The 26,905-nt window shown below is 27.8% G+C and overlaps 3 protein-coding genes across 7 annotated transcripts; all 3 read right to left on the bottom strand.

Annotated features, from left to right (window-relative positions):
* Nucleotides 1–3,130, bottom strand: LOC107163197 (uncharacterized). Of its 2 annotated transcripts, none has more exons than XM_015510485.2 (4): nt 2,916–3,130; nt 2,749–2,850; nt 2,557–2,686; nt 1–377 (listed from the first exon to the last, which is right to left on the bottom strand). In XM_015510485.2, exons 1-4 carry the CDS (start codon nt 3,061–3,063, stop codon nt 350–352), a joined length of 408 nt encoding a protein of 135 aa, XP_015365971.1. In that variant the 5' UTR covers nt 3,064–3,130; the 3' UTR covers nt 1–349. The 2 variants fall into 2 exon arrangements, with proteins under 2 accessions (XP_015365971.1, XP_089075955.1); XM_089219829.1 differs by having other exon boundaries at nt 2,561–2,686; nt 2,916–3,128.
* Nucleotides 3,131–3,248: 118 nt separating this feature from the next.
* On the bottom strand, nt 3,249–16,062 carry Mcr (macroglobulin complement-related). Its single transcript, XM_015510540.2, has 28 exons — nt 15,804–16,062; nt 14,346–14,550; nt 14,085–14,265; nt 13,837–14,005; nt 13,648–13,760; nt 13,437–13,577; nt 13,185–13,367; nt 13,037–13,111; nt 12,688–12,912; nt 12,391–12,577; nt 12,134–12,309; nt 10,703–10,957; nt 9,873–10,022; nt 9,672–9,811; nt 8,948–9,111; nt 7,720–7,943; nt 7,477–7,653; nt 7,220–7,402; nt 6,908–7,144; nt 6,646–6,830; nt 6,484–6,586; nt 6,213–6,419; nt 5,959–6,145; nt 5,503–5,894; nt 5,249–5,442; nt 5,016–5,190; nt 4,840–4,945; nt 3,249–4,756 (listed from the first exon to the last, which is right to left on the bottom strand). Exons 2-28 carry the CDS (start codon nt 14,537–14,539, stop codon nt 4,569–4,571), a joined length of 4,911 nt encoding a protein of 1,636 aa, XP_015366026.2. The 5' UTR covers nt 14,540–14,550; nt 15,804–16,062; the 3' UTR covers nt 3,249–4,568.
* A 3,588-nt stretch (nt 16,063–19,650) lies between these two features.
* LOC107163231 (protein lifeguard 4-like) lies at nt 19,651–26,354 on the bottom strand. 4 transcript variants are annotated; one of them, XM_015510539.2, is made up of 4 exons: nt 26,251–26,354; nt 22,478–22,556; nt 21,122–21,422; nt 19,651–21,044 (listed from the first exon to the last, which is right to left on the bottom strand). In XM_015510539.2, the coding sequence occupies exons 2-4, from the start codon at nt 22,521–22,523 to the stop codon at nt 20,411–20,413; spliced, it is 981 nt and encodes a 326-aa protein (XP_015366025.1). In that variant the 5' UTR covers nt 22,524–22,556; nt 26,251–26,354; the 3' UTR covers nt 19,651–20,410. The 4 variants fall into 4 exon arrangements, with proteins under 4 accessions (XP_015366025.1, XP_089075949.1, XP_015366024.1 ...); XM_089219823.1 differs by lacking the exon at nt 26,251–26,354 and adding an exon at nt 25,598–26,239 and having other exon boundaries at nt 22,478–22,551; XM_015510538.2 differs by lacking the exon at nt 26,251–26,354 and adding an exon at nt 25,598–26,238.
* Between the last annotated feature and the right edge of the window lie 551 nt (nt 26,355–26,905).

Below are 26,905 nucleotides of genomic sequence, written 5' to 3'. Positions count from 1 at the left end.
TCAACAATTAATTTTAATATTATGCAACATTTTTAGCAATCATTATTATTTTTATAAAAATATATTACAATCCAATCTGTTTACGTGAATCAATAGACAATAAGACAGTAACAAGGACCAATTTATTTTTAGTTGATGAGGAATTTGAGACAGTATAAAGATTGTTATTTAAAATGATAAAAGTGAATTTTTATTTGGTGATTGCACAATCATAGTGAATCATTTTATCTAAAATCTTGAAATAATTACTCAACAAGCAAATAATAAATTGGAAATATAATAATAGTTACTAATAAAGAAAATAGTTAATCCAAAAAGAAATAGGCTTTTGCTTTTTTGACTCTGGCCATTAATGGTGGTTGACATTTTGATTTTCCCTAAACAAAAAAAAAAAAATGTATTTATATCATATCATTATCAATGTTCACACAAAATTGAAATTAATTATAAGTAGATATGTATGTACTGTCCACATCATAGGGTGCACAGGGGGGATGCCGGGTATGTCATGGCATCCCCTGTAGTCTGCTCAGCTAGCTTGTTTTATGTTTTTACTTTTAATAGTGAAAACTATCAATATTATCATAATATTCATCACAAACATAACAGAGAATTTTGTAGTTATGTGTTACATTTTTTTAGAAAAAAATTCTGACTTATGTTTTTTTTTTTTTTTTGAAGAGAGTTAAAAATTGAGTTATTTTGAATTATATTGGCATCTCCTGCAAATAAAGTTTGAGCACGCCTATGGTCCACATCCATAGGAGTGTGCATGGTAGTGGCAAGTGAGCAATGGGGGTAAACTCTACCATACCTTTATAACTACTAGATTGTGACTAAAGATCATACTACTATAGTAGTATAAAGTATAGTCTTATTCTATGGTATTTACTTTGTGGGTTTTGATTTTTACATCACTAAATGTTAATAATAACTACCTATAAATATGTATATAGAAAAATTAACTTACTAAATTATTAATTGATGATATTACCACGGTATGCACCTATACTATATTATGTTATTTTATGATGTTCCCTATTATATATCTTTTAATTTTTACTAAATCCCACTAAAGCTTAGTATAAGACATATTTTTGTTATGCTGTATATATTGTAAATATTGGATGATGACTGATAAGTAAATGAAATTAATTTTATATCACCAAAATTCATTTTTGCAAGTATCATTGGCTTGGCTTACTCTACCACAATAAGCTACACAAGACACATCCATCACTTACTATATTACAAATAATGTGGAATAAGCTAGTTTTAAAAATTAATTAAGTAATACTATTGCAGTTGCAGTAATCAATTTGAGTATTTTTAATCACTATACAGGCCCGGATAACAGTTGAACTTGGTGAGCAACGTAAAATCTAGGTAGATTTTTGAAATTTTCATTTGAAAATTGTTCATTTAGGACCGGTTAAAATTTTAAGTTTTGGCGGGCCGATAGTTTGTTTATCTTGCGCTGTCACTATACATAATGTGCTTGCATGTCATAATGAAAAGTAACAAAATAAGTGTAAATGAAATATTACATGTATTAATATTTTTGTTTTTTTTCCCCTGATATTTTTTACCAATGGGCAATGACTATTATAACTAAATAAGGAGATGACAATTTTTAAGTGAATTAATTGTTAATTGTTATGATGCAACAAAGTCTTATTTTTTTTCTAGTAGATATATTATATTTATATTATATATTACAGCTTACTATATAGTAGAGTATTACAAATTATAATAATTATTTTTATTACTTTTTTGTGTCCACTAACTAGTTGCTATATTGTTTTATTGCCATAATCTAATTATTAGCTGGAACATATTTAGGGGGAGGGACAACTGTACCCAAATGCTAGAACGGCATAATTTAATATGCATATACATATAATTCTTATTTATTAATATTTAATATATTATTTTACTAAGAAATATTGTTGATTACCTGTGGATCAATGCATATGAACACATGCAGTTTAGCTTACTAGCGATTTTTGTAAATGTGCATTTTCATATGCGTCACATGATGAGAAGGTATTTTCAACAACAAAATGGTCAAAAATCTTAAGAAGTTATGGTAAAAAACAAATTATACTAAAAATTAACAATTTTTTGTTATTAACTTATAATTTATAATTATATTGAATTTATTATTATTATTTTTTTTTTATACTTTACAGTTTACAGTAAAATATTAACTACTACCTAAAACATAATCTAATTGGTTTGTTTTAAGACTGAAAAATAAACATAATTGATTGATAAATTTGTAAACTCATTGGAGGCCTGTACATACATATTTTAAATTACTAAAAGTATAATTTTGCGGGGCTCCATGGCCCATATAAGTTAATTTGTTAATTATTTAATAAACATATCTTTATTTAACTATTTTATTTTCTAGGGGACTTAATAATTTTTATATAATTTTGACATTAATATACAACAGCAAGACTGTTTTCAATCACTTATTCCCTACTACCTATGTGTATAATGTGTAGTTTATCAATAAATTTAAAATGACTAAAATTTGTAGTATATTACCCACATTTTGTTCCAAGATAATGATGACAACAACAAGACAATAATCGATCAAATACTCCACAGTCTCGAACAGTAGGTTCACAATTTCTAGATCTTACATAACAAGTATGTTCGATGTAAGGAAATACCTCTGTAACCCAAATATTAAAGTATAATGTAATATATCAAAAATATATTTATACATTAACATACCATGATATTTCCTCTGGCAACAACAATGATCATCAATAATATCATTGGACAAACAATATTCAATTTCTCTTCTAGTACATTCCTTGCAACCAACTCCTATCACTAATAAGATAATTATTTATATTACAATCATACAGTGTGATTTATGAATTAATGATATGTTTTACTCAAGTCTGGTTCAATATGTTGAATTGCCTTTTTAGCACTTTCCAGAGTGACACTGTGTTCAATAAGTAAATGATCGTTTGACGAGTTTGTATTGCCATCAGGCACACTTAATGCAATAACAACTAGTAAACTTAATAACAAATACATGGTGTGTGAAAAGTATTTGTAAGTAAGCAATTCTATTGATCACAATACAACAAAAACAAAACAGAATGTAATGCCATGGTACATTAAACATGTTTTCACTTTTTATCATCAATTTGTCACGCAGTGATATTTAAAAAATGGACAAATCATGGTTTTCCATTACTTAAACAAAAAAAAAAAAACAATGTCTTCATAATATATTTCTTTATTTACATCAAAATAGATAAACTGTATTTTAAAATTAAAATACATGTAAAACATTGATTGAAAAGTAAATATATATATTAAAAAAATGTAACAATGGACGGCATTAGTTGCAACTTATATTAATTTGAAGCATAAAATCAGTACATTTTTCTAGTTATTAAAAATTTTATAAATTTATGACAGCTTAATTAGGTACATTTATTTAATCAAAGGATATTGTTGATCATTATAAAATATAATACATTTTCAGTGTCTCAAAAATGTGTTCTATCTTTTTTTAAATCTTTATATTATATTATACAAAGATGAAAGTTATAAAATTAAACTCTATTCATAAATTGTAATTTAAGAATATAAAATATATGTTAGACCTTTTTTGGGTTATTATAATTAAATTTAAATATTTAGCTACTTATTAGTTTTTCAATAAAATAAAATAACAGAACACTTTACAAATGAACTATATCTAACTATAAAAAAATATGTTTAAAGGAAAAATACTGATTAAATCATGAGATTCATAAAGTTATTGAATACAAATTTGTTGTCACACTATGCATATTAATTAATTTTAAAATAATAATACTAAATAATAAAATAAATTATATTTTTACATAATAAAATAATGAATATTATATGTTAGAATTTGTTCAAAGGAGGAATTTTTAATGATTAAGGCATTATACATATAATAGCAGACGTTAAAATTTATCAATTTTAAGTAAGTTTTGCTGATAAAATATTTATATAATTAGTGAATTAATTACTATAATCATCAGGACTTGCTTTAGGTGTTTAGCCACTCTGTGAAATATTACAATAATTATCTACTCAAAATTGCCACCGGGTGCAGACACACCGCATGCATCTGCTTTAAGCCAGTCCGGATGATCATATTATTCAATGTATTTATATTTATATTTATAACTATAAAGAAAGCTGTAAAATATAAGTGAGATATGCTACCCTTATAATTAGTCGTATTACACATTATAGTATATTATTAAGAGAAGATCATTAAAATAAAAATGTATGTGTGTTTTCAGTTTTGTCAATCAATGTATGGCTATAGATTAATTCCTAGCGAAAGGCTAGTAACAACATGCTAATGTGCATCTAATAAAATGTTAAAACATTTTTTTTTAAACCCATTTTCTAATGTAAGCTGATATTAACATATTTTAGCCAGTCTTCGAATATCTAATTCAATTTTTTTTAAATATTTCTATAAGTTATTAAAATTAAGTTTTTAAAGTGCATTAAATTAATACTTAAATTAAACTAATAATACAATTGAATTATGTGATTAAATTATTGTAAATGTTAATTACAATAATAGTAACAATAGAAATATATTTTATTGAAATAGACAATTGAACAGCGTTATTGAAAATTGGGCAATAAGGACATTGACTACTACCGCATACTTCACAAATATTTAACAAATATGTTGGTAAAGCATCAAATATTGTTTCGTTGAATCGTTCTAAAAAATATAAATATATTTCAATTTAAATCAGTAAAATGTATTGAAAATAACTGTATGACATGTAATAAATAATAACATACCAGGAGCATAATAATCATACACGCGAACAGGAAGATAACGTGACATATTTGCAACAGGGTACCATCTTTCAACAGTAAATTTAACACAAGTTTCTGAATCGTCCAACTATTAATAAATAATAATATTAATACATTTTTAAGTTACATGCATATAAGAATAAAAATTATGATGTTACATAATCAAAGTAAAACAACAGCTTTCCAGGGAAAAATCGAGCTCTTTGTAAATTTGGAACAGTTCTTTGTAGCACATAAGCGTCTAAATTTTGTTGTTGTATTATATATCCAGTTGGAATAGCAACATCCAATACAGCCAATCCAGATCTAGGAGACTCTTCAATGTAAGTCCATCTAAATTATAAATCATTTAGTAACTTAGGTAAAACTATTGTGTTATTGTTGTTAATACTTTTGACAACTACGATAAGTAATATGAGACTGATTGCGACCATGGAAATCTGCACGTGTTATTATTCCAAAGGCTTGTTCAGGTGGTGTTGTTTGGAATTTTGCTACATCAACATTATATTGGACGGACATTTGTAAAATTGCATAACCTGAACCTTTAGCTTGGACTTTAACAGTACCCCAAGCTTGTGGAATCTAAAATAAAGTTAAATAACTTAAATTTAAGACCAAAGGGAAACATTAAGTTATTTTTACCTCTATTTTTTGTAAATGAGCAATATTTTCACTGTTAACCTTCAATATTTTTGTTTTTCCTGAAAGAGCTGTAGCTTCAACTGTAACAGTCAATGTAAATACATCTCGAAGTCTGTTTCTGTTTGTATATTCAATTAGAGCTTTCATGGCAATAGCCGTATCTTGTGTGGAGGCCCAACCACCATCAGTAAGTCTTTGAGAATTTAACCACTTAACAACATCATCAATATAAGGTTCTTTTCTTGCAACATAAACAAGTAAAGCATATGCTGTTGTTTCTATATTAATAGAGTCAAATTTATATGGCAGACGTGGTAATAAAAATGGTTTCTGATTTTCCATTTTTGTTGGTGGCAATGGTACAAATTCTTTACCCCAATACATCAGACCACCTACAATAATATTCAAGTTAAACAATCTGAAATATCACACAAAAATAAAAAATACAAAACATACCTTCTCTCCTAGCATGATGAGCTAATATAGTGAATGCATACTCAGCAAATGATGACTTTGTCAACATTAATGCATAAGTTACGAGTGCAATTTCATATGGTTCACCAGTCATATTTAATAAATTCATATTTTTTTCTAAATACTTCACAGCTCGACTTTCACCTTGAGCCAATTTAGAACCTAGGCCCTATCATAAAATAAAATAACACATATGAATAAAATTAAACAGAAATATAAAATAAATATTAACCAACCCCTGATAAATCTTTTGCATTTGTTAATGTTATGAGAACTTGTGCAGTTAATGAAATATTTGAAAATCTCTGTTGTCTATTTGTTCCAAACAAAATTGATCTATGCATTGAACTATTAACTTTACGGTCAGGAAACCCTGTCACATCATAAAATGAACCTTCTTCAGTTTGATGTTTCAGCACCCAAGTTAAAGCTTTTGAGATTACCTAAATTAAATTTTTATTTATTAATATTTAATATATTATTTTACTAAGAAATATTGTTAATTACCTGTGGATCAATAAATATGAAATTTTCCCACTCATAAAAGTTTGCTTCTTGGAACACTCTAGCACAATATGAAGTCAACCATACACTTGGATAGGACATATTCCTAAAATCATAACTTTAATATTAAAAGAAAAAAAAAATTATCACAAGTAACAATCATACCAATCACTCCTGAAAAGACTAAACGATCCATCTTTGTTCATAAATGATAACATGCGCTGATATCCAATATTTAAATGGTAGAATGATTGCTTCTCCAGTGTTCTATTTCGTTGATTTGCATATCTCATATAAATTGTTGTATATAAGTTAGCAGCAAAACTAAACATTGTTTGTTCAGCAGCGTCCTGATAGTTTAAAATTATAATTAAACAATCTATCTAACCCTAATAGTAACTGAATACTAATACAATGTTAACATTACCATTGGTAAATTAAGCAAAGATGTTGCATTAACAGGCATTGTAGGGAAAATTGGTCCAACAACATCCCCAACTAATGAAAGGTGAGCTTTATTTGATCCATAAACATAGTAACGATCTATGCTGTATGGTATAATTGGAGTTTCAGTTACATTTACATGCAAATATTGGAAAACATAAGCTCTATTACTAAGATCCAAGATCATTGACTGATGTCTGTACTGAGGTACTCCATCGGACTACAAAAATGAGAGAATAGTACTCTTAGTTATAAACATAAATGATAAATATTAACATTTCAAAAATGAACGTACTTCAACATGTAAATTTCTAGTCACTCGATCACTAGCTATTAATGAAGTTGCCTCAATATTAATGGTAATATCACCAAGTTTTGTAGGTACCACAGGTAAGTAAACCGTTTCTGCATCTTGTGCTTTAATATAAACAAAAAATTGATGATGACCATGAGATGTTCTAGGATTGTATGAGTTTACCTTATAACAAATAAAAAAAGTTACAAAATAGGCATATTATAATAGTATACTATATTTTATATGATATTTCATACTATTCCATCTTCTTCAACATGCACAAATTTATAAGAGTCTGAACCCAACAAAACAACTACAGCTTCAACACTACTGCACATGTAGTTAAAAACAGTAACACGAATTCCAATCTGTTCACCTTCTTTACAATGAGTAGGCATTTCAACATTCATATAAAATGGTAATACACCAACATACTGCAAAATAGAATATTTTTAAATAATAATATTAATTTAATTCTATGTTATAGAATATTTACTTACTTCAATGGGCTTTTTAATCATACCAAAACCTTTTGAAGGACTTAAACTAAATGCAGTTATCATCCAATTCGCAGGTCGATTAGGAACATCTAAATCAAATATGAATCGTCCATGTGGTCCAATATTAATATCTCGCCACATCCATACATTATCAAAATGCCTTTGTAGATGATTGTAACGAAATTTTCGAAAGTTATTGAATTCTGTACGATTGTACAATGGACCTAATACATATTAGAAACAAAAATAATATTATATTAATAATTATATATAATAACGAAATATAATGTTTCTCATAAAATTGAATTGTTTAAAATGCAAAAAACGAATTCTAGTATAAAATTACCTCATATATATGCGTAATAATTGCATCTTTAAAGTTCCAAATGAAATAAAATATTTATGGGAATGAACGGAGAAAAAATTTTAAAATCATAGTAAAATAATGAATAAAAAGAAAAGTGATATAAAGAGTTGGAAATAGTAAAACAAATATAATTTATCAATAAATGTTGAACAAAAAAATAATCAGAAAATATTGAACTTTTTAAAAACTATGGTGGTCTCAAAAAACCCTCAACTATTTTAATGAAAATTAGAAGGGTTATCTATAGGGTTATGATGATTTAATTTTATATTGAAGCAATCAGATTTTGACCATTGTAATTACTATATATTGTATACTATTAAAATTATAGCAATATAGATAGTTACATTTTTATAAAGCGTAAAAAACATATTATTAAAGATATAATTTTTGAAATTCTTTTGAATGGACCATCATTTTTGAAAAATCAATTTTTATGTATAATTTAAATGTAAAAAGCAATCATATTATAATAAATAGGATGTTTCATTAAGAATGCTGGATTTAATTTGCCTGGCATTTTTTGTTTTATAAACTGACTGACTTGTTTCTTTTATAATTGTTACCTATTATACTCTTTGATTCTGTTTCTAACCATGGCACAAAATAATAATATTTTGCGATTATGGTTTGACCCAAAAATGTGTGAAAGTGATACCAAATTTTGTGATTCGAACAGAAGATTGCCAGCAAAGTCGAGGTGGAAATATGCCAGATGTGAAATTCCCCATTAAATGAGAAAATTTATACATCTGATAGTATAATTTTTTTTAATCAAGTTATAACAAGATTAAATACAGCATTCTTAATGAAACACCTTATATTATAGCTATTTTTAATATTTCAATATAATCAATTTACATAGAGCCTCATCAGTGCCGTCATCGCAATCGATATGCCCATCACATTTCCTGTTAGCCAAGTAACAACGTCCACTAAGACATTCAGCATATCCTAGAGTTTGGTTACACAAAGTTATTCGCCGTGGTAGAATAACATCAGTAAATACAACTACACCAGCAAATCTATATGAAAAAGTATTATAAATAATAAAGATTTTCAATGATAATATTTTTTAAGTAATACAATTAATAAATTTAATAAATTATTTCATAGATTATATAATGTTATAGATGGTGCAACGTCAATGAGATAATTTATTGATTATTATTTTAATTTAGATTTTACCAACTATAGTGAGGGACACAAGAACTGACATATAAACCTTGTCTACTGACAATGTTTCTCAAACAAAATTGGTCCACATATGCAGCATGACATGTGTGTTGCTTTTAAAGGTTTGAGAACGGATTAGATGAATTTAGTACTAAGACTACAGCAGTAAACCCTAGTTTTTGTGTCTCCAATTATAGTCACTAGTAGTGTATGGAGACAAGAGATGAAAAAATACTTGTTTCCCATCTACTCTTGCCATTTGCGATATTAGTAAATCAAATCCAAATTGAAATAATGAGCGATGAATAATAGCACTTAGCATTGCACATCTATAGCACTATTTAATTTATGTTTATACATAGTATTTTGTTATATTTTTTTTTTTTTTTTTTTTTGATAGTTTACTAACTCAAATGTGCGGTTAGCATCTATTCCAAAAGTAGATGATGGAAAATAAACTATTTCATCAGGAGAACCTTCATGAGAAAGCCATGTATGCATAATTGTACCATTTGTATCCTCATCAAACCTTTCCATTTTAGTTAAAATCTAAATTACAATAAATAAGTTAGTTCAAATATTCACTTTGAAAACATATCACAAACTTTACTTTTGCATATGTTAATTCATTTCCTGCTTGTAGCCCATAGAATGGATAATCCAAACTAGATAATCCAACATAAGCTCCAGGTTCACCGTATATTGCTACTTCAATCTTTTCTCCACTTCTACTTTTACGATCGTTAATAAAAACAGTGAACTGTAATAATATACAATAAAAACATATGATGGACAATAATATCAATAATTTGATACAATATTGATATATTGTGACAAATTATTGACATTGATACACAAAAATATTATTTTTGTTGCCCATCACTAATAACAAATTTAAGTAGAATACAAAAACCTTTGATTAGTATTTTTAAATGTGTACAAAGTTATATTAAAAAACTACTAATTTTTATAACATAAAAAATATATACTTTTAAGATCATAATAATACTTATTGAATGTAAACATTAGACATCTTCTCAGAAAATGTATGGCTGTATTAACTTTGAGCGAAAGAACAAGAACACAATACCATAACAAACTCAAGTTTTCAATAACTAATCTCAATAAGTACTTAAGACCACGTTCAATCAAAGTTATATTAAAAGATTTTTTGAGACTTTTTAAACTCCTGTATGCTGCTATATGGTACTTCAAAGATTTATTTTATTTAAGGCCAAGAAATTAATATATTTCTTTGTTCATATAAGCAGTTGTCATTGATTAAAGATTATATTACTATTATGATTAATATATATTTTTTTTTTAAATAACAAATATCATTTCACGTAAAGAATGTTGACAATATTTACACATGAAAAAAATGTTTTGTAAATACTGACTAGCTCACAATTTTTTTATTATATTTTTATCATAACTTACATTATTTCTTGATATTCCATTCACAGGGAAAGTCAAACTATCTGCAACTACATCCCCAAATTTACCAACATGATACACCAGGATAGTAGCAGCTGGCGCCATTTCAGCTGATAAAGTAACAGCAAATGTTCGGATTGTTGAAGCGTGAGTAACTTCTTGTCCAGTTAATAATATCAAACCTTTTGATAGCATGATATAGTTAAATGATTCTAAATAGTAATTGCTTTGTACATGGAACACTATAAACTGCCCAACCTATAAATTAATAAAAAATATTATGTAAAAAAAAGTCAAGATAATTGAACTAATAGAAAGATCTAGTTTCGGTAAGTGTTATTGTTTTCATAATTATTGTTAACTTAATATAAAATATTATAGGAACTAAAATAATACCCAAATTTAAAATAAAGCCAACTTGAATTATGTCAATAGTGAAACACCAAAAAAAACTAATACTTTATATTTAGTTGGAAATCTAGTAAAAAGTTAAATACATACTAAATTGCCATCAAATCGTTAGATGTTGAGAAAATTTCTTTATCTACATATTATACAGTGGCAACCTACTATACAGGTTATAATAGGTTAAGTTAGAATGAATTGACCACTAACATATAACTAAAAAATTTGAATTCACTCGTTAGTTTTTTTATGATATTATTTTTATTTTTGCCATACAATTATAAGTTATGAGAATTTTTAATTATTAATATTTTACATACTTTCAACTTGCTTGGAAATTTAATTACATAAAACATAATAAGATGATACAATATAGATAAAGTTTTTTCTTCACGTTATATGAGAGTAGTCAATAAAGTCTGTATAGTCTTATATTTTAAAGTTAACAATATAAAATTGGAACTGCTATCTACAAATTTGGGAAATTGTACGTTTAAGAGACATGATAGCATACGTGTTCATAATTAAAGAAGTTGTTAAAAAAATATACATATAATAAATCTACTTATATTTGTGTGTTAGTACTGTTAGTAGGTATAGCTTTTAAAAATCAATAATTAAGTAAACCTGAAAAAAAGTTTTGTTTTTGATGTTTTTAATATCATTACTGTACCTACCTATATTATTATATCAGTTTTCGGTGCTTTTAGGTCTGAGTCCTAGCATTGGTTAATAATTGTTACTAAAAAGTTACTATTTTTAGAACTTAATTTATAATTATTTTAATTTTACTAATTAATACTTCAACTATTGTTTTTTTTAAATCAATTTGCTGTTTATTTTACTGTAAGGACATTAAAAATCAATTATTAAATGTGTTTTTCACTTTTATTCAAAATTTTGATCATTTAGATTTTAGACAGACCAAAAAAGTAATGATTAAAAAAATTAAAAATACATAATTGGTAAGCTAATAAATATTATGCGCAGAGCTAAAAAATTAATTAATAGGATAGATGATATTAATACCTTGGCGTCTTTAGTTGAAGTCCAAACTTTAAGGTGATGTTGACTAGGTGAATAATGAGTAAATAAAAGTAATTCTGTAGTTGATCTTTCACCATACATGTCTTTAAATGATGCATATATTTTCATTGATTCAATATCTTTTAATATTTCTGAAGCACGTTTATCATTTTCAAGACCTAAATAATGATTAAATAGAATACATGATTTTATTTTATATATTGAAAAATAAAAATACATTTCATTACTTCAAAACTTACCTAATTCTGTACGTAAATATAATTTCATTTCAAATACACCTTCATGATCTGTTGACATCTTTAACATTCTTGTATCAATAGTTCTGCGTCCACCAGATTTCATCACAACTTCAGCAGACATATCTAAACGACCAAGCAACAACCTGTATCTATCTAATGGCGATCCATCATGATGAGAAACTGTAATCTAATTAGTTATATATATGACATGTCATTATAAGAAATTATCAAAAATAAATTACAATACTGATAAATATATAATCATCACCTATAATGATTTATAATTAGTATACTTACATAAATCGAAAATGGCATAGCCGGTTTAAAAACTTGTGGCGAACCACCCAAAAAGGCAACTCTAACTGAAGAGTTAAAAAATCTTGCAGTTGAATAACCTTCTATAATTTCATTTAAGTATCTTTCTCCAACTGTGGCTGTTATAGTTACCTCAGTCTCTTCTAAAGTAGAAACTAATTGTTGCAACTCACTTAAAGGGTATCTGAATTTATAAACACCATAAAACTGAAAATATAAATATTTAAATAATCATCAAACTAAAAATTGAATGTTAATTATTAATTAAACATTAAAATTTACATTATACATTTAAGTTTACTACATAAAGTGCAAATTAAAAACTACTAACCCATTGTAAATGTGGTATTTGATTTATTCTTGAATATTCAGATTGTTTAGGATACCAAGAAGGACGTTCTTCGTCCTGAAGGAAACATACAAATTATTATAAATATATTAGTATTCAACTAACACCTATACAGTTAATTTTAACTTACAAAACTTAAATATTTTTCAATAACAGGACCATCATAATTTTTAAACCCATTTTTGAGTGGTCGTATAGTTGCTTTTAATGTTAGATTTCCTCTTACAGGTCCTCCACTAGTGTAATTTGCCATTACATAGCCACTCAAATATTTATCCGAATCAAGAAAATAAGCAGCCATTGTAACATTAACCTAATTAATCGTGGAATAAATTAATAATAAAAAAAATCAAGTATTAATAATAAAACAAATGATAAATACCTCAAACCTGGTTTGATAATATTCCTCTACTAAAAATGTAGCTTCTTCAATTTGCCCCTGAGCTACTACCTGAATGGTCCACTCTCCAAAGACAGGTTGATCAGACATTTCATAATTTAAACTTACACATCCAAAATTAGACTGTAAAAATAATTTTTTTTTAATTGAAAAATGTAGCTAATTAGTAACATTTTTATAAATAAATATATACTTGTCTTGAAAGCCAACGCCTCATAATATAGCGATTTGGATCTAAAATGTAAACATCAACAGGATTGTCAAAAGCTTTTAATTCTGTATTAATTGGAATTGCTCGGAAATAAACTAAAATGAGTAATATTTATTTTTATTTATATCATTAACATCTAAAATATTTAATATTCAATCAAAATACACATACCAATATCAGATTGTTTATATATTGGTTTATCAGTTTGTATAAATATTGTCATTGATCGTTGTGAAAAATTTAATTGAGTTTCATTACTAAATGCATAACCACCAATGATGCCATCGTATAAGCCCTCTACTCTTAGTTTATAATCACCAACAACACTTGTGGCTGGTACCTAAATTTAGCAACAATTACATGTAAGAGATTTCATTTTATTTATATATTTGAGAAACTAATCTAAAATTGATTCTAACCAATAATAATAATGTTTCTTGAATTCCTTCTTTTATTACACTTATGTCAGAAGCTAATTCAACTCCATTTCTTTGAATTGAAGCTCTAACAGAAATTGGTTGTTTGACTTTATAAACAGTGACTGATATTTTGTACACTTGACCTGGTCTAACCATCCGACTTGCAACCACAAAATAATTCCTAAAAAGGTTAAAAATTAAAATCAATTTAATCATTTTTTATTTTTGCATTATAAACGCTAAACAATAAAAATTCCTTACGCATCAGGGATGATTATGTTACTATCATAATTATTTTTCCAATCACTTATTAAATTATTAAATGATCTATCGTTTTGTGATTTTGTAGTACGTGAATAGTCATTTTCTTGAGAAACTTTGTATGTTGGAAGTGGATAGTCTTGTCCCAAACAAAGTTTTAAAATTAAAATAAGTATAATATAAATAGACATCATTTTGGAAAAATCTGAAAAAGTAATACAAAATATTATACTGTTAATCATTGACATAATTCCATTTAATCTCAGCAGGTGCAAAACTTTTATCGGTCCAATAATTGTATTGACAAATTAAATCATGTTTAATGCTAATTGCTTTGCTTGCATGTTTTATAGTTATCTTTTTATATTTGATAACATTATAACATAAACAAATCTCAAAATCAGTATATTTCAAACACTGCATGTGGTATATCTGTACACAGTACATTATACATATAAAAATATAATATTTATATAAAATGAATTATAGTGATAAAAAATTTTTTAAATATGTTTATAAAAATTCAACAAATTAATGAAATACAGTATTGTAGTATTTTAATAGGTATAAAGTTCATTGCTTGCAGATGCGTAAGCATATCTTTGTACTGCTATATAATAGTATGGGGGCAAGTGCATCGTTGTGCACCTTAATAATTACACCACTGCTGTTAATTTAATTATATTATTTATAAATGTCTAATTATTACATTGTTAACAGCTCATATTAAATAATTAATAAAAAAAATACAATAGTTAATTCAATATGGAACAAACAAAACAACCAGATAGATCGCTGTATTCCTAAACCACACTATTTTAGTCACAGATCTGTGGTTTTAGTGGTTTTAGGAATTTGTCACTCTATTGTTGGTAGCTGATTTTACTTTTTTCAGCTGCCGAGTTCAAAGATCAATAAACTATTTATATACATAAATGTTAAAATACCTAGTTGATCCCTACTAAGATTTTATGGAAAGCTTTTAGAACTAATTTTTTATGTTAATAAAATAGTATCTAAATATGTGTAAGACACTAAGCCAAGCTGAAATTTAAATTAACATGTTATCAAATTAAAAGTAATCAACAGGTAGTTGGTAAGTTAAAAGAATGGTATTATCAAAAACATTTTTTCTGAAAAATATATTTACTAATTAAATTTAATAAGCTACCTCAGTATAATAAAAAAAAAATACATTGATAAATATGTGTATGTCTACTACGAAACCATGCCAAAATATCTACAGCACATAAGATTGTATAGGTATTTAAATACCTCAATTACATAATGTTAAATTTAATTTTATGATCCCATACAATACAAATCATGAATTCTAAGCATCAAGAAATAAAATTCAAACAATACATAACCATCTTACAAAGTTACAACTACTACATCGTTCGTTTCTATATACTATAATCGAACAACAAAAGGTTTACGCCCAAGCATGATAAATACCTTAGATTTAAATTCCATTAACGTATTATCAAACACTGCATAGTTTTACTGTGCATGAAAAGCAACACTTATTAATTGACCTGTAAATATCAAGAACAGATAACTATGCTACACAAAATTGTATACTATAAGTTGAAATAAAGAAATATAAAACGCACAACGTTAACGATACTTATAATAGTTTTATTTACTAACAAACATTTAACAAACATTTAACGTAACCTGACAACCTGTTACCTACTCACCGACCAGTGTCCGGTGAAGCTACAATGAAGCATGATGGGCTGGTTAGCCCCGCCCCGGAGATTGGTTGAATATTTTGATATTTTGATAACAATATAAAATAAAATACTCACGTAACGACCTCTAGTGAAATATTTCTAATAGACGTTCATATCTAAATCCATGATAAATGACATAATTTATCATGTCTAAATCCACAAACAAAAAACAATATCAATAATTCAAAAGTCTATGCTACTTATTCAGAAATTAAGTCTGAAGTCATGACATTCATGATCATGACTCATGTTAATACGTGATCTGCAATTTTCCAACTAATAGCTTATCTTTAAATTGGCTCAAATTACTAAATAAGGTGCGGACCTAGGTGATGGCTTTAGCCAATCGTATTTTATGTATCTATTTAAAAAAATAATAATAATACGTCTTAAAACCCATAAAGCTGTATCATAAAACAATAAAAGCTCTTGTCCTGTCCACAGAATTCCTGGCTAACTGACTAATTCATCATCGCCAAAGCTATGAGTATGACATTTGATTATTACTCAGTAGTTTTATTTTATGACGAATTGACGAAGAGACCAACAAAGACAGGTTTTTCCGAAATTCGCATTTTAAAGAGATCGTCTAATTAATAAACAAAGTAACAGATGTTTTGAGATGTGAATATGAAACTTCTGATGAAAATTAATTAAATTAAATAAATTATTAAATGATTATCAAAACATTCAAAACTGCAAGCCTGCAACTAAAATAAATAGCTGCAGTAAAAAAATTATATTTCAGTTTCAAACGATCATGTACTACCAAAGGGAACGTGTGTCATATCCATATTAGGCACTCGTCATTTTTTTGATTTGTATCCAAACCCTTTGACGTTTAATCCAGAAATGGCAGAAAATTTCAATCCTGAAAATATTGCTATTCGTCATAACTCATAAGTATAGCTATTTATAGCTTTTAGTGGTGGCCTAAGAGGTTACATACTGCATAGGTAATAAGAATATGACATAGGTATATAAGAACAGAAAAATGTATCATTTATTATGTACACACTTATACCCATACATATAACATATAATATAATTTAGGTTTTAAGTATGCAATGCTGCCCAATGTTTAATGGACAAATAATTTCTCCTCCTTCCGCAAAATAAAAATAATATTTAATACGTGTAAAAAAAATGTAAAACAATTAAATATTCTAAAATTCTCATGCTTATTAATAGCTCAATCTAAATATTTTTTTTAATTATCTTGTTCCATGATAAAATTCATTTAATGTATTCCATAGAATGCAGTCATATTATAAACATTTGGTGAAATAATTCAAAATATCAATGGCTATTCGTTTTTGAGTTACTACAAATCAATTTTATCAAAAACTGATTGCAAAATATTTGAATATTTCTAAAATATAAATATATTTTAAACTAACCAAAATATTTGAAAAAATTCAGAGTATCTAAATAATAATAGGTTAGACCACCCAGACAGTACAGAGTGAAAATTTCTAACCACTGTCCAATACCAATAATACGAGGCGTGTCCCAAAAGTAAGGTCTCCATGCTCCTAGAGCCATAAATAAATAAATTTTTCAAAATTTGGTAACACTGTTGTATAGGGTCGGTCGTACCCTTTCCAACGAGAGGCGGCTCAACTAGATCCGATGTTTAGTTTGCGTCTGACACGCGTTTAAGATGGACGTTTCTATGTCAGCCGCCGCCACCTCTATTCCCGTGTATGCTCAATGCGAACTTCGCGCCGTTATTCGATTTTTGCATTCAACGGGTGAAACACCAATATCCATTCATCGAAAACTTTGTCAAACATATGGTACGAGTTGCATGTCTTTAAAAAATGTTAGAAAGTGGTGTAGAGAATTTTCAGGAGGTCGGACGGAAGTTCATGATGAACAAAGAAGTGGAAGGCCTTCGATTTCAGACGAGTTGAAAGAACAAATTGAAAGAGAGCTTCGTGAAGATCGACGAGTGACGGTTCGAGATCTCGAACAAAGATTTGAGTTGTCAAAAAGCACCATTCAAAGGTTTTTTAATGATATGGGCTATCACAAATGTTGTGCTCGGTGGGTGCCTAAAATGTTGACCGAGGACCATAAGCGCCAACGCATTGAGACTTCTCGAGAATTTTTGTCTCGTTATGCCGAACAAGGAGAGGATTTTTTAGACTCCATAGTAACGGGTGATGAGACATGGGTTTACCATTTCACTCCTGAGTCCAAACAACAGTCACTGGAGTGGAGACATTCTCGCTCACCGAAAAAAAGAAAGTTTAAAGTGACGCAATCTGCTCGAAAAATCATGGCCACTGTTTTTTGGGACAGGAAAGGAGTTCTGTTGATTGAGTTTATGCCAACCAGGACAACCATTAATGCAGCTTCGTATTGTGAGATTTTGAAAAAACTTCGCAGAGCCATCCAAAATCGAAGACGAGGCATGCTGACGAAGGGTGTTTGTCTATTGCATGACAATGCCCGACCCCACGTTGCCCGTGACACAAAAGCACTCTTGGAAAAGTTTGGTTGGGATGTGATCTCCCATCCCCCTTATAGTCCAGATCTTGCCCCGTCCGACTACCATTTGTTCTTGAACTTAAAGAAACATTTGGGAGGGAAACGGTTAGAGACAGATGAAGAAGTGAAGACAGAAGTCACCCAATACCTAAATAAGGAGCTGGCGGCGAGTTTCTGTGAGGCTGGCATACAAAAACTTCCAGAGCGCCTTGAAAAATGCATCCAAGTAAATGGCGATTATGTGGAAAAATAATTCATAAGTACTGTATATATAACCATGTAAAAAATATTTTGAATAAAGCTTATTTCGATTATTATAATTATGGAGACCTTACTTTTGGGACACGCCTCGTATTATGTTAAACTTTAATTACAATAAGTCAAGTAAAATCGTGGTTTTTCATTAAATACATATCCTAATTTCGTGAAAATTGAAAATGTTTAATGTCCATAAACAATTATTTTTCATTTTTATAGGTTGTTTTTTGAACAAGCATAATATAAGTAGTATCCTGAAATCAATTTTCAAGACTGTTAAAAGAATTTAATGAATTTTTACTAAAAAATAATTTGCAAACTTCAGTGATTTTGTCAACATTTAAGCTACAAATGTATATATATTTTTAATACTTTTAAATTGGAGCAAGAACAACGTATATAAAAGCTAGTAGTCAATTATTAAGATTTTTAAGTATAATAAGTAATGTTGACCAATTTTTTTTTGTACAACTTCAGATACCTACCTAGTATAGCATAAACTTAAATTATGTTGAAATTCTGGTTAGATAATTATTGAAAACTGTAATGGTTGTATCCAATATCCTACATTTTATTTAAATTGTAAACTAACATATCATAGCACAGCCCAGTAAAATAACTACCTAATTAACATTTCTTATACAAACCTAAATATTGTTATTTACAGGTTTTAGCACAAAAATATATATTTTTTTTTTTTGATAAACTGGTATAAAAATCTAGAATATCAAAGTATACCTTTTAATTTTACAAACATTTAATAATATAGAACACAGGTAAGAACAAATACATAATTAATGCATATTACCAAATATTTTAAATCATAATTATACATTTATTTGTACATTTTACATGCAAAATATCCATTAAATTAAATGCCACAAACATATCAAATTATAAAGGTAAATTTAAAGGTTAAAAATGTATATTAACACCAATGGTTAAAATATATGAGATACCAAAAAAGAATAACAATGTGTACAAAAATAATTAAAATTTGTTACTACAAAGTTTAAATCACAAATATATATTTAGGAATGCTTATTTATGAATAAAATGCAATTCGTATAAATCATAAGAATTATATTATATTTCACATAATGTATTGTTCTAACGAAATATTTTTTATTATTAAATTAAAATTCATGTACAGAAAACAAACTTTCAAAAATCCATTAATATAAGTTTATATAACTAAAGTTGTCAAAAATGCTGAATATCTGTTATACAATTTTGGCTTATCATAAAAAAAATATAAATAATTTAAGATGTATATTAGATACAGATAGAATTTCAATTATAAAATAAAAAGTAAATACAAGGTATTTAATAATATTTTATTAAACAGATGTTTTTTAATACTTTTTTCATATTATATTTAATACATTATATATAAATATTTAGTGAGAATAAGTGAGTAAATATTAAATATATATAAAACTGACTCGCTGAACACAAAATAACAGAATAACTGCATTTAATCAGAAAAATTAAAGCTAAAAGGAATAATAATAATCTACATCTTTAATTTAAATAAACAACAGTTTTATTATATCTTTATACATAAAATGTTTAATCATCGCTAGAAGCTCCAATAATGGCTAATATATACATGAAAATGTTAATTATGTCTACATAAATGGTTAATGCTGCAAATATATATTCTTCTGGAGAGATTGAATACTTATGATCACCACCGACCATCATTTGGGTGTCATAAATAAGATATAAAGAAAATATGATTGCACCCGCAGATGCAATTATGAGAGTCATCAATTTTCCAGGAAAAAATATAGCAACAATAGATGCAACCAGTAAAACTATTACAGCTACTGTTAGAAAACCACCCATTACTGTAAAATCTATTTTAGTCTGAAAAGCAAATATTGTAAGAGCAAAACATATCAATGTAGTTAAGCCAAGAGCCAACATCACTTGTTCCGGATAATAACGTGACACTGACACTGCTAATAAAAATGATTCAGCTAAGGTGAATACAGCCAAAAGAATAAAGTTGGTAGGACTCTTGCGACGTAAATCTTCACAGCATGCGAGGGCAATTAAAGTACCGAAAGTAATGATAATTGCAATGATACTTAGCCCAGGATGTGATTTTACGTAAAGTCTGGTGGCATCATGAAGAGTTGCCATAGCCACAAATATTAATGTGACTAGTAGCTGACACATCAAAATGCTATACACTTTACTGAAAGAATAAAAAAAAATTAATATCATATTATAATAACTACCATAATTTTTTATTATCAAATAAAATATATTTACCATATGAAGTTTTTACGTATAGTTTTATCGCTAAAGCCAAAGTTTTCGGGTGCATTGAAACTATTATTTTGAGAATTATCTGGTACTCCTGTTCCATAATAAGGCATATTTTGTTGGGCATATGGAGGAGGATATCCACCACCAGAAGGATATCCACCACCACCAGGATAACCACCAGCAGCAGGATAACCACCAGCAGCAGGATAACCACCAGCAGCAGGATAACCTCCAGCAGCAGGATAACCTCCATCAGCTTTTGGGTATGGTGCACCTTGGGGAAAAAATCCAGGCGGTGGTGGAGCTAAAAAAAAATCATGACATTTATTATAATTGAAATATTCAGAATTTAGTAATTAATTGTGATTAGTAGAACAGTTTTACAACAAGAAAAAAATATTATTAAAATGTAGATTGTAGAGAGGAAAGTTTACTTGAGCCTATTTAACATTAAACATTTCAAACATTTTAAGGCAGTGATACACAACCTATTATCTAACATGGCCCATAAAAATTCTAAACTAAAGATGATTCATGATAATTTATTATTAATAGGATTTAAGCAATGAAGACTATTGTAATTTGAAAAACAGTTAAAAATATATTAGCACTGAATGTAAAACTATTAAGTTTGATACCCAAAAAAAAAAATTGCATAAAAAATGGGTGTTTAGTAAAGTAGAAATGTTCCATGAAATCTAAATTTGTGAATATCAAAATAGTCTAGTTCAGTGATTTTTAACCTGAGCGTCGAGAGGCGCTGTCAGTTATTATCAAGGGAGCCATGTTTGCAGTAAAGACTAAAAATAAAATAAATTTAAATTTAAATTATACAAAAATAAAAGTTTCCCATTACTAATAATTAAATAATGTAAATTTGTTTATTATAAATGTTCATATGGGAGCCAAATATTTTATTTCACAATCAAAAGGAGCCATGAACCTAAAAAGGTTGACAACCACTGGTCTAGTCTTCAATATAAGTTATAATCCTTTTTATCAAGTATTCATTTTAAAAGGTGACATTCTGTATCATCCTATTTTTTTATGGGATGATTTCAAGTTATAGTATCATTAATATTCATAGTAGAATATTTTCTTCAAATTTGGGAGTGCAAAATGGAAATTATATTAATGATTTAGTAGACTGACAACAAATGTGTATAGTAGTTATTATAACTTTGAGAATGTAATACAATGATGTTTGAGGTAAATGTTTTATTTAAATTCTAAAAGGATAACAGTTTAAGTTATTTACTATTCATACCACTAATATCTCCATACTGACAATTTAAGTTCATGTTGAGAAATAATTCTATAAGAATGTTTAAAAATGTATTGAAATTATAATAAACAAACCAGCTCCTGATCCGTATGGAGTTTGCGTTTGTTGCCATGTACTCATTGTGAATGTTATTTATACACTGGTCCAACTAATCTGAAAAATATGACATAATAAACATTATTTAAATCAAGAACTTTTTTTAAATGGTAGTATAAACCATTCATTAGCAATATGCTAGTTTCAATAATTTCCATAGAAACACAAAAAAAATGTATTAAACATATAATTTTAAGAATTTGTTAGTTTTAACTAAGTAATACTTGAAAATAAATTGTTTAAAATACAAACATATGTTATGTAATTAAATAATAACTGTTCTATGATAATATTGTAGGTGAGTAGACCAAAAAGGCCCAATAATGCAAGATTTATTAATAAACGAGAATTTAATGGATAATATCAACAAGGTAGGCAACTATGATAATAAAATCAACATTTACTTCTTTTGACATATTTTTTAAGAGGTTGATACTCCTAAATCAGTTTTTTTTTTAAATATATCATTACATTTTATACTTACAATAGGTCTATTGATTTAAGCAATAATTATTCCTCAAATATTTTCTAACTAAATTTGATCATATAAATATTTTATATTTCTAGTGTTGATAAAATAATCTACTAGATCAGACAACCAACTCTACTAACTTAGATCTCATACAAAAAAATAAAAATAAATAAGGTATAAAAACAAAGATTTTCAAATTAAAATATTATTGAATTTTTTTAAATTCTTAAATTTAATCAACTAATAGGTATTGTAAGGAATACCAGAATAAAAATCCCCAGATTACATTATTATTCACATGAAAATGATTTGAATAAATATTTTTTTACAAATAGGTATATGATATATTATACTTATCATTCAAAAATTAATATTTATAGTACCCTGAAATAAACTATTACATTTTCTATAATATTTTAACAATAATGTATAAGATATAAAACTTCAATTCAATAACTAACTGTGATTATTATAAACAAATTATTTTAACAGTTAAAAATCTACTGTGAGTATAGATGTATTTTAAATTATTACAAGCCACCGGCTAAAATGTGCTTTACCACGCCCCTCACAAATTTTAAAAATTTAATGACGTAATTTTCAATGCTGATTTTGAAACTGTTTGTATTTTTATACAGAAACCATTATTTTAAAAGTTATAGCCTTAATATTAGCCTTTCAAAGTTTAAGATTTCGCGTATATACGCATGCATGTAACATTATTTTAATTCCGTGCGGAAAAGACTTAGGCGAGTTGTTTACTTGGACTGTTTAGTAATCTATTCTCTGGAGCTGGTAAGCTAAGACAGTTTCTTAAGTTTGGCTACCATGGTAGTTCTGCAGAATCGGTTACTAGTGTTACTTTAACTAACAAGGTTAAGTTTATTTGTTAGGCGATACGTCTGCCCGAAGAGCAGGGATACTTGTCCTTCCTGATTCTGAAAGGGTCATCCCCCTCCCCCAAGGTTGGCTACCTTAGTCCCTAGGGGTTTCGAGGCCGTGCTCCCATCCAACACAAGGTTTAGAGGACCTCGAGTTTGGTGACCGGCACCGTTAGGTAAAGGGAGCTACTATAATATACTTATGTTACTTTAACTTAACAGTACTAATGATGATGAAGAAACTTATAATATTGTTTATTAACATATTATATGTTAATTGTATTGACTGTGTTTACTTTACGTGTATTGGAACAATAAAAAAATTGAATTTTAACTATTTTTTTAACCTAGGCTGTCGATCGAGTTATCTTATCAATTATAAAAGCATGCCCTTAACTTGTTAAATTACGCCAAAAACAAAATCAAAATTTGTAGGCACTGCGCGTGATGGAAGTATTGTTGCGCACATGTGTATAAATGTAAAATCTTAAACTTTAAAAGGCTATAACTTCCAAAATAATTGTTTCCACAAAAAAATTCAAACAATTTCAAAATCAGCATTTAAAATTACTTCTTATAAGAAAAAATTTGAAATTCGTGAGGGGCGTGGTAAAGTGCATTTGTTTATCGATTTGTTCCTAAACCACCTATATTTTATATAACATCGACTCAATCATACGAAATATTTATTTAAATAAATAATAATTAAAATAGTATTTTCTTCGCATTATATTAATCTATAATTTGAAATAGATATTTTAAATGTATAATATTTAAGACGTGAATAATAATTATAATATTATTTTCATGTATATTTAAAATAATTAAATATAATAGGTATGTTAGTGTTGTATTGAACTAGCTGCATCCGCCACAAGCTATACTTTTGGGGCGCCATCAGAAATTGTAATTTTAGTTTTGTTATCTCTAACCTGTCATTTGTTGGGGAATTTTTATCCTAATTACAATTTTAAGATCGCCAATTTGTATAGTTATAGAACTACGGTTATTTACAATTAATTTATATAGAATTATTTTAACAGGCACACTACACTACCAAATTTCAATTGCTTCATTGAACTATTTCAAGATATTCACAAAAAAATTAAACAATTTTATGATTCATCAGATGCCATATCAAACCAACTCTCTCTGCTTTCTTACTGGATCAATGATAATAATGCGTAATGCACTTATGGGGATTTTGTTAATTTAAATTTTACAAAAGAAAGGTCTACAGAAAATAAACATTGATGTTTAAGATTTTAGAAAACCGGTTGTCACTAGTTAAATTCATAAAGATAAGTTTACACAATATGGTGCAAATAATAAAAAATGCAACGACCTTGAACTTGGAGTATTCATGATTGTTCAAATGTCAGTTGCACTATTATAGACTAATGCACACAGGGGCTTACATCTCTGCTATGCGTCATCATGCAGGAAAACACTTATCAGCGCGCAGCAAAGTAACAAGATGTTTAAAGATTGTTTTGCAGTTATATGCCTGTAAATGGACAGGCAACGGGGAACAAACTCTTAAAATCCGAATGACTCAGGTTCCAGATTCATGGTGAAACAGAAGTATTACAGGTACATGGGTGATATGGTGATACGGGCACAAAATAGAAGCCGTAATAATAAAAGACGTATACAATAGATATTAATAATAAAATAACATACGTATTATACGTACGTACCTAGGATGAGAGATTTCAAGAAAAGATAAAACAAAAATCGCTTACCTGCTGTCTTCGTGAATCCGTAAAGGTACAAGCAACGGTTATGTAATTGCTAACTGGTCGTCTGCGTATTTTATTCGATAATGCTCACTACAACACTGCGTTTACGAGTATTTTATTTTTATAGTATTTTAGAGCGACACTTAAGAGTATTTAACGAAGACTGATTTATAGGTATCTATATAGTATATAGCTGTGTGCAAGGAGATAACGATGCGCAAGTGCGTAACGGATGGACGATCAGACCAACGTGAAAAATTTTCGTCTGTGCGCTTGTCTCGACAATCGCAGGAATATCGGAATATTACAATTGATTTACTCGACTACTCGTGTGTCGTGTCGTCTGTTGAATGATTCACCGATTCACGCGACCCGGACTCAGTTTATATAAAATACAAAAACGTAAATAAATACGATTTATACTAAAATTGCGTCATCGAAATCGAAGAATCTAGAATATTAATTATGATAAGACTACAGTGAAATACAACGCGTTATCTATCACAACGACTGACAAGTGACAATTTATAATTATAATTTATAAGTGACAACAAGAACTTCCGTGATCGGTATTCGGTAGTCCATACTCCGTAATCAATTATAACTACAATTTTTCAGTGACAAGCCTGTTGTAGTAACTATATAGTAAATAGTACCTTATTTATATGGTTGTCCGAGTTTGAGACTTAAATTTGATTCTACTGAATAGAGAATACTGAACACTGAAGGCAGTGAAAGCGAGTGAAAAGTGAAAATGTAGTAGTCACTGTCTATATAGTAGAGCCGCAGTTAGTGGGCGACCAAAGCAATACCATGGTATAAACCTAAGAATAACTAATAAGTATGCTTCATGATAAGACTGCTCATAACTCATAAGTCATATGTTTTTAAGGGGCATGTGTAATTTATATATAACGAGCAAGGTTTAAGATATTAGGGCTCAAAGTGACTCAATTTCACGCCTTCACGGAAAGGAATTAAACATAAGCTAAATCGCTACTGCATGAACGGTAGCAAAGCAAACACAAATTTTTACTCTCATACATACGGATAAAAATTTGAAATTAAAATTCCCGCCTTTACATCAGAGCACAAAGTTTTATTTTTAGCAACTAGTCATCTACTTGGTTTACTGCAGGAATGCTTTCTTAATTTAAAAATAGCAAAACATAATGCTTGCTAAATTAATATAAATATATTTTTTATTTTGTTAAGTAATAGGTATCTCAACAAAAACTGATATTTAAAAATGTCACTGGTAGTTCTGAGAAGGAAGAGTTAACAGAATTGTTAAAAAATAATACATTTTGC

Source organism: Diuraphis noxia, unplaced genomic scaffold (genome assembly GCF_037042655.1).
Source record: "Diuraphis noxia isolate RWA-SAM2 unplaced genomic scaffold, SU_Dnox_SAM2 contig0002, whole genome shotgun sequence".
Lineage (NCBI taxonomy): Eukaryota > Metazoa > Arthropoda > Insecta > Hemiptera > Aphididae > Diuraphis > Diuraphis noxia.
This window is presented reverse-complemented; position numbering and strand designations above follow the sequence as displayed.

Bases quoted from the DNA above. Each gene is read 5' to 3' on its own strand.
- LOC107163231 (XM_015510539.2), bottom strand. From the start codon at position 22,523: ATGAGTACATGGCAACAAACGCAAACTCCATACGGATCAGGAGCTG. The intron at 21,423-22,477 runs GTTTGTTTATTA...ATTTTTTTTTAG, and splicing joins TCCATACGGATCAGGAGCTG to CTCCACCACCGCCTGGATTT. The intron at 21,045-21,121 runs GTAAATATATTT...TTATTCTTTCAG, and splicing joins ATACGTAAAAACTTCATATG to TAAAGTGTATAGCATTTTGA.
- LOC107163197 (XM_089219829.1), bottom strand. From the start codon at position 3,063: ATGTATTTGTTATTAAGTTTACTAGTTGTTATTGCATTAAGTGTGCCT. The intron at 2,687-2,748 runs GTATGTTAATGT...TTTGGGTTACAG, and splicing joins TTGCCAGAGGAAATATCATG to AGGTATTTCCTTACATCGAA. The intron at 378-2,560 runs GTGGGTAATATA...TTTTTTGTTTAG, and splicing joins TCATTATCTTGGAACAAAAT to GGAAAATCAAAATGTCAACC.
- Mcr (XM_015510540.2), bottom strand. From the start codon at position 14,539: ATGATGTCTATTTATATTATACTTATTTTAATTTTAAAACTTTGTTTG. The intron at 10,958-12,133 runs GTATTAATATCA...ATTAATTTATAG, and splicing joins CTTCAACTAAAGACGCCAAG to GTTGGGCAGTTTATAGTGTT. The intron at 6,831-6,907 runs GTAATGTTAACA...TTAAACTATCAG, and splicing joins CTTTGCTTAATTTACCAATG to GACGCTGCTGAACAAACAAT.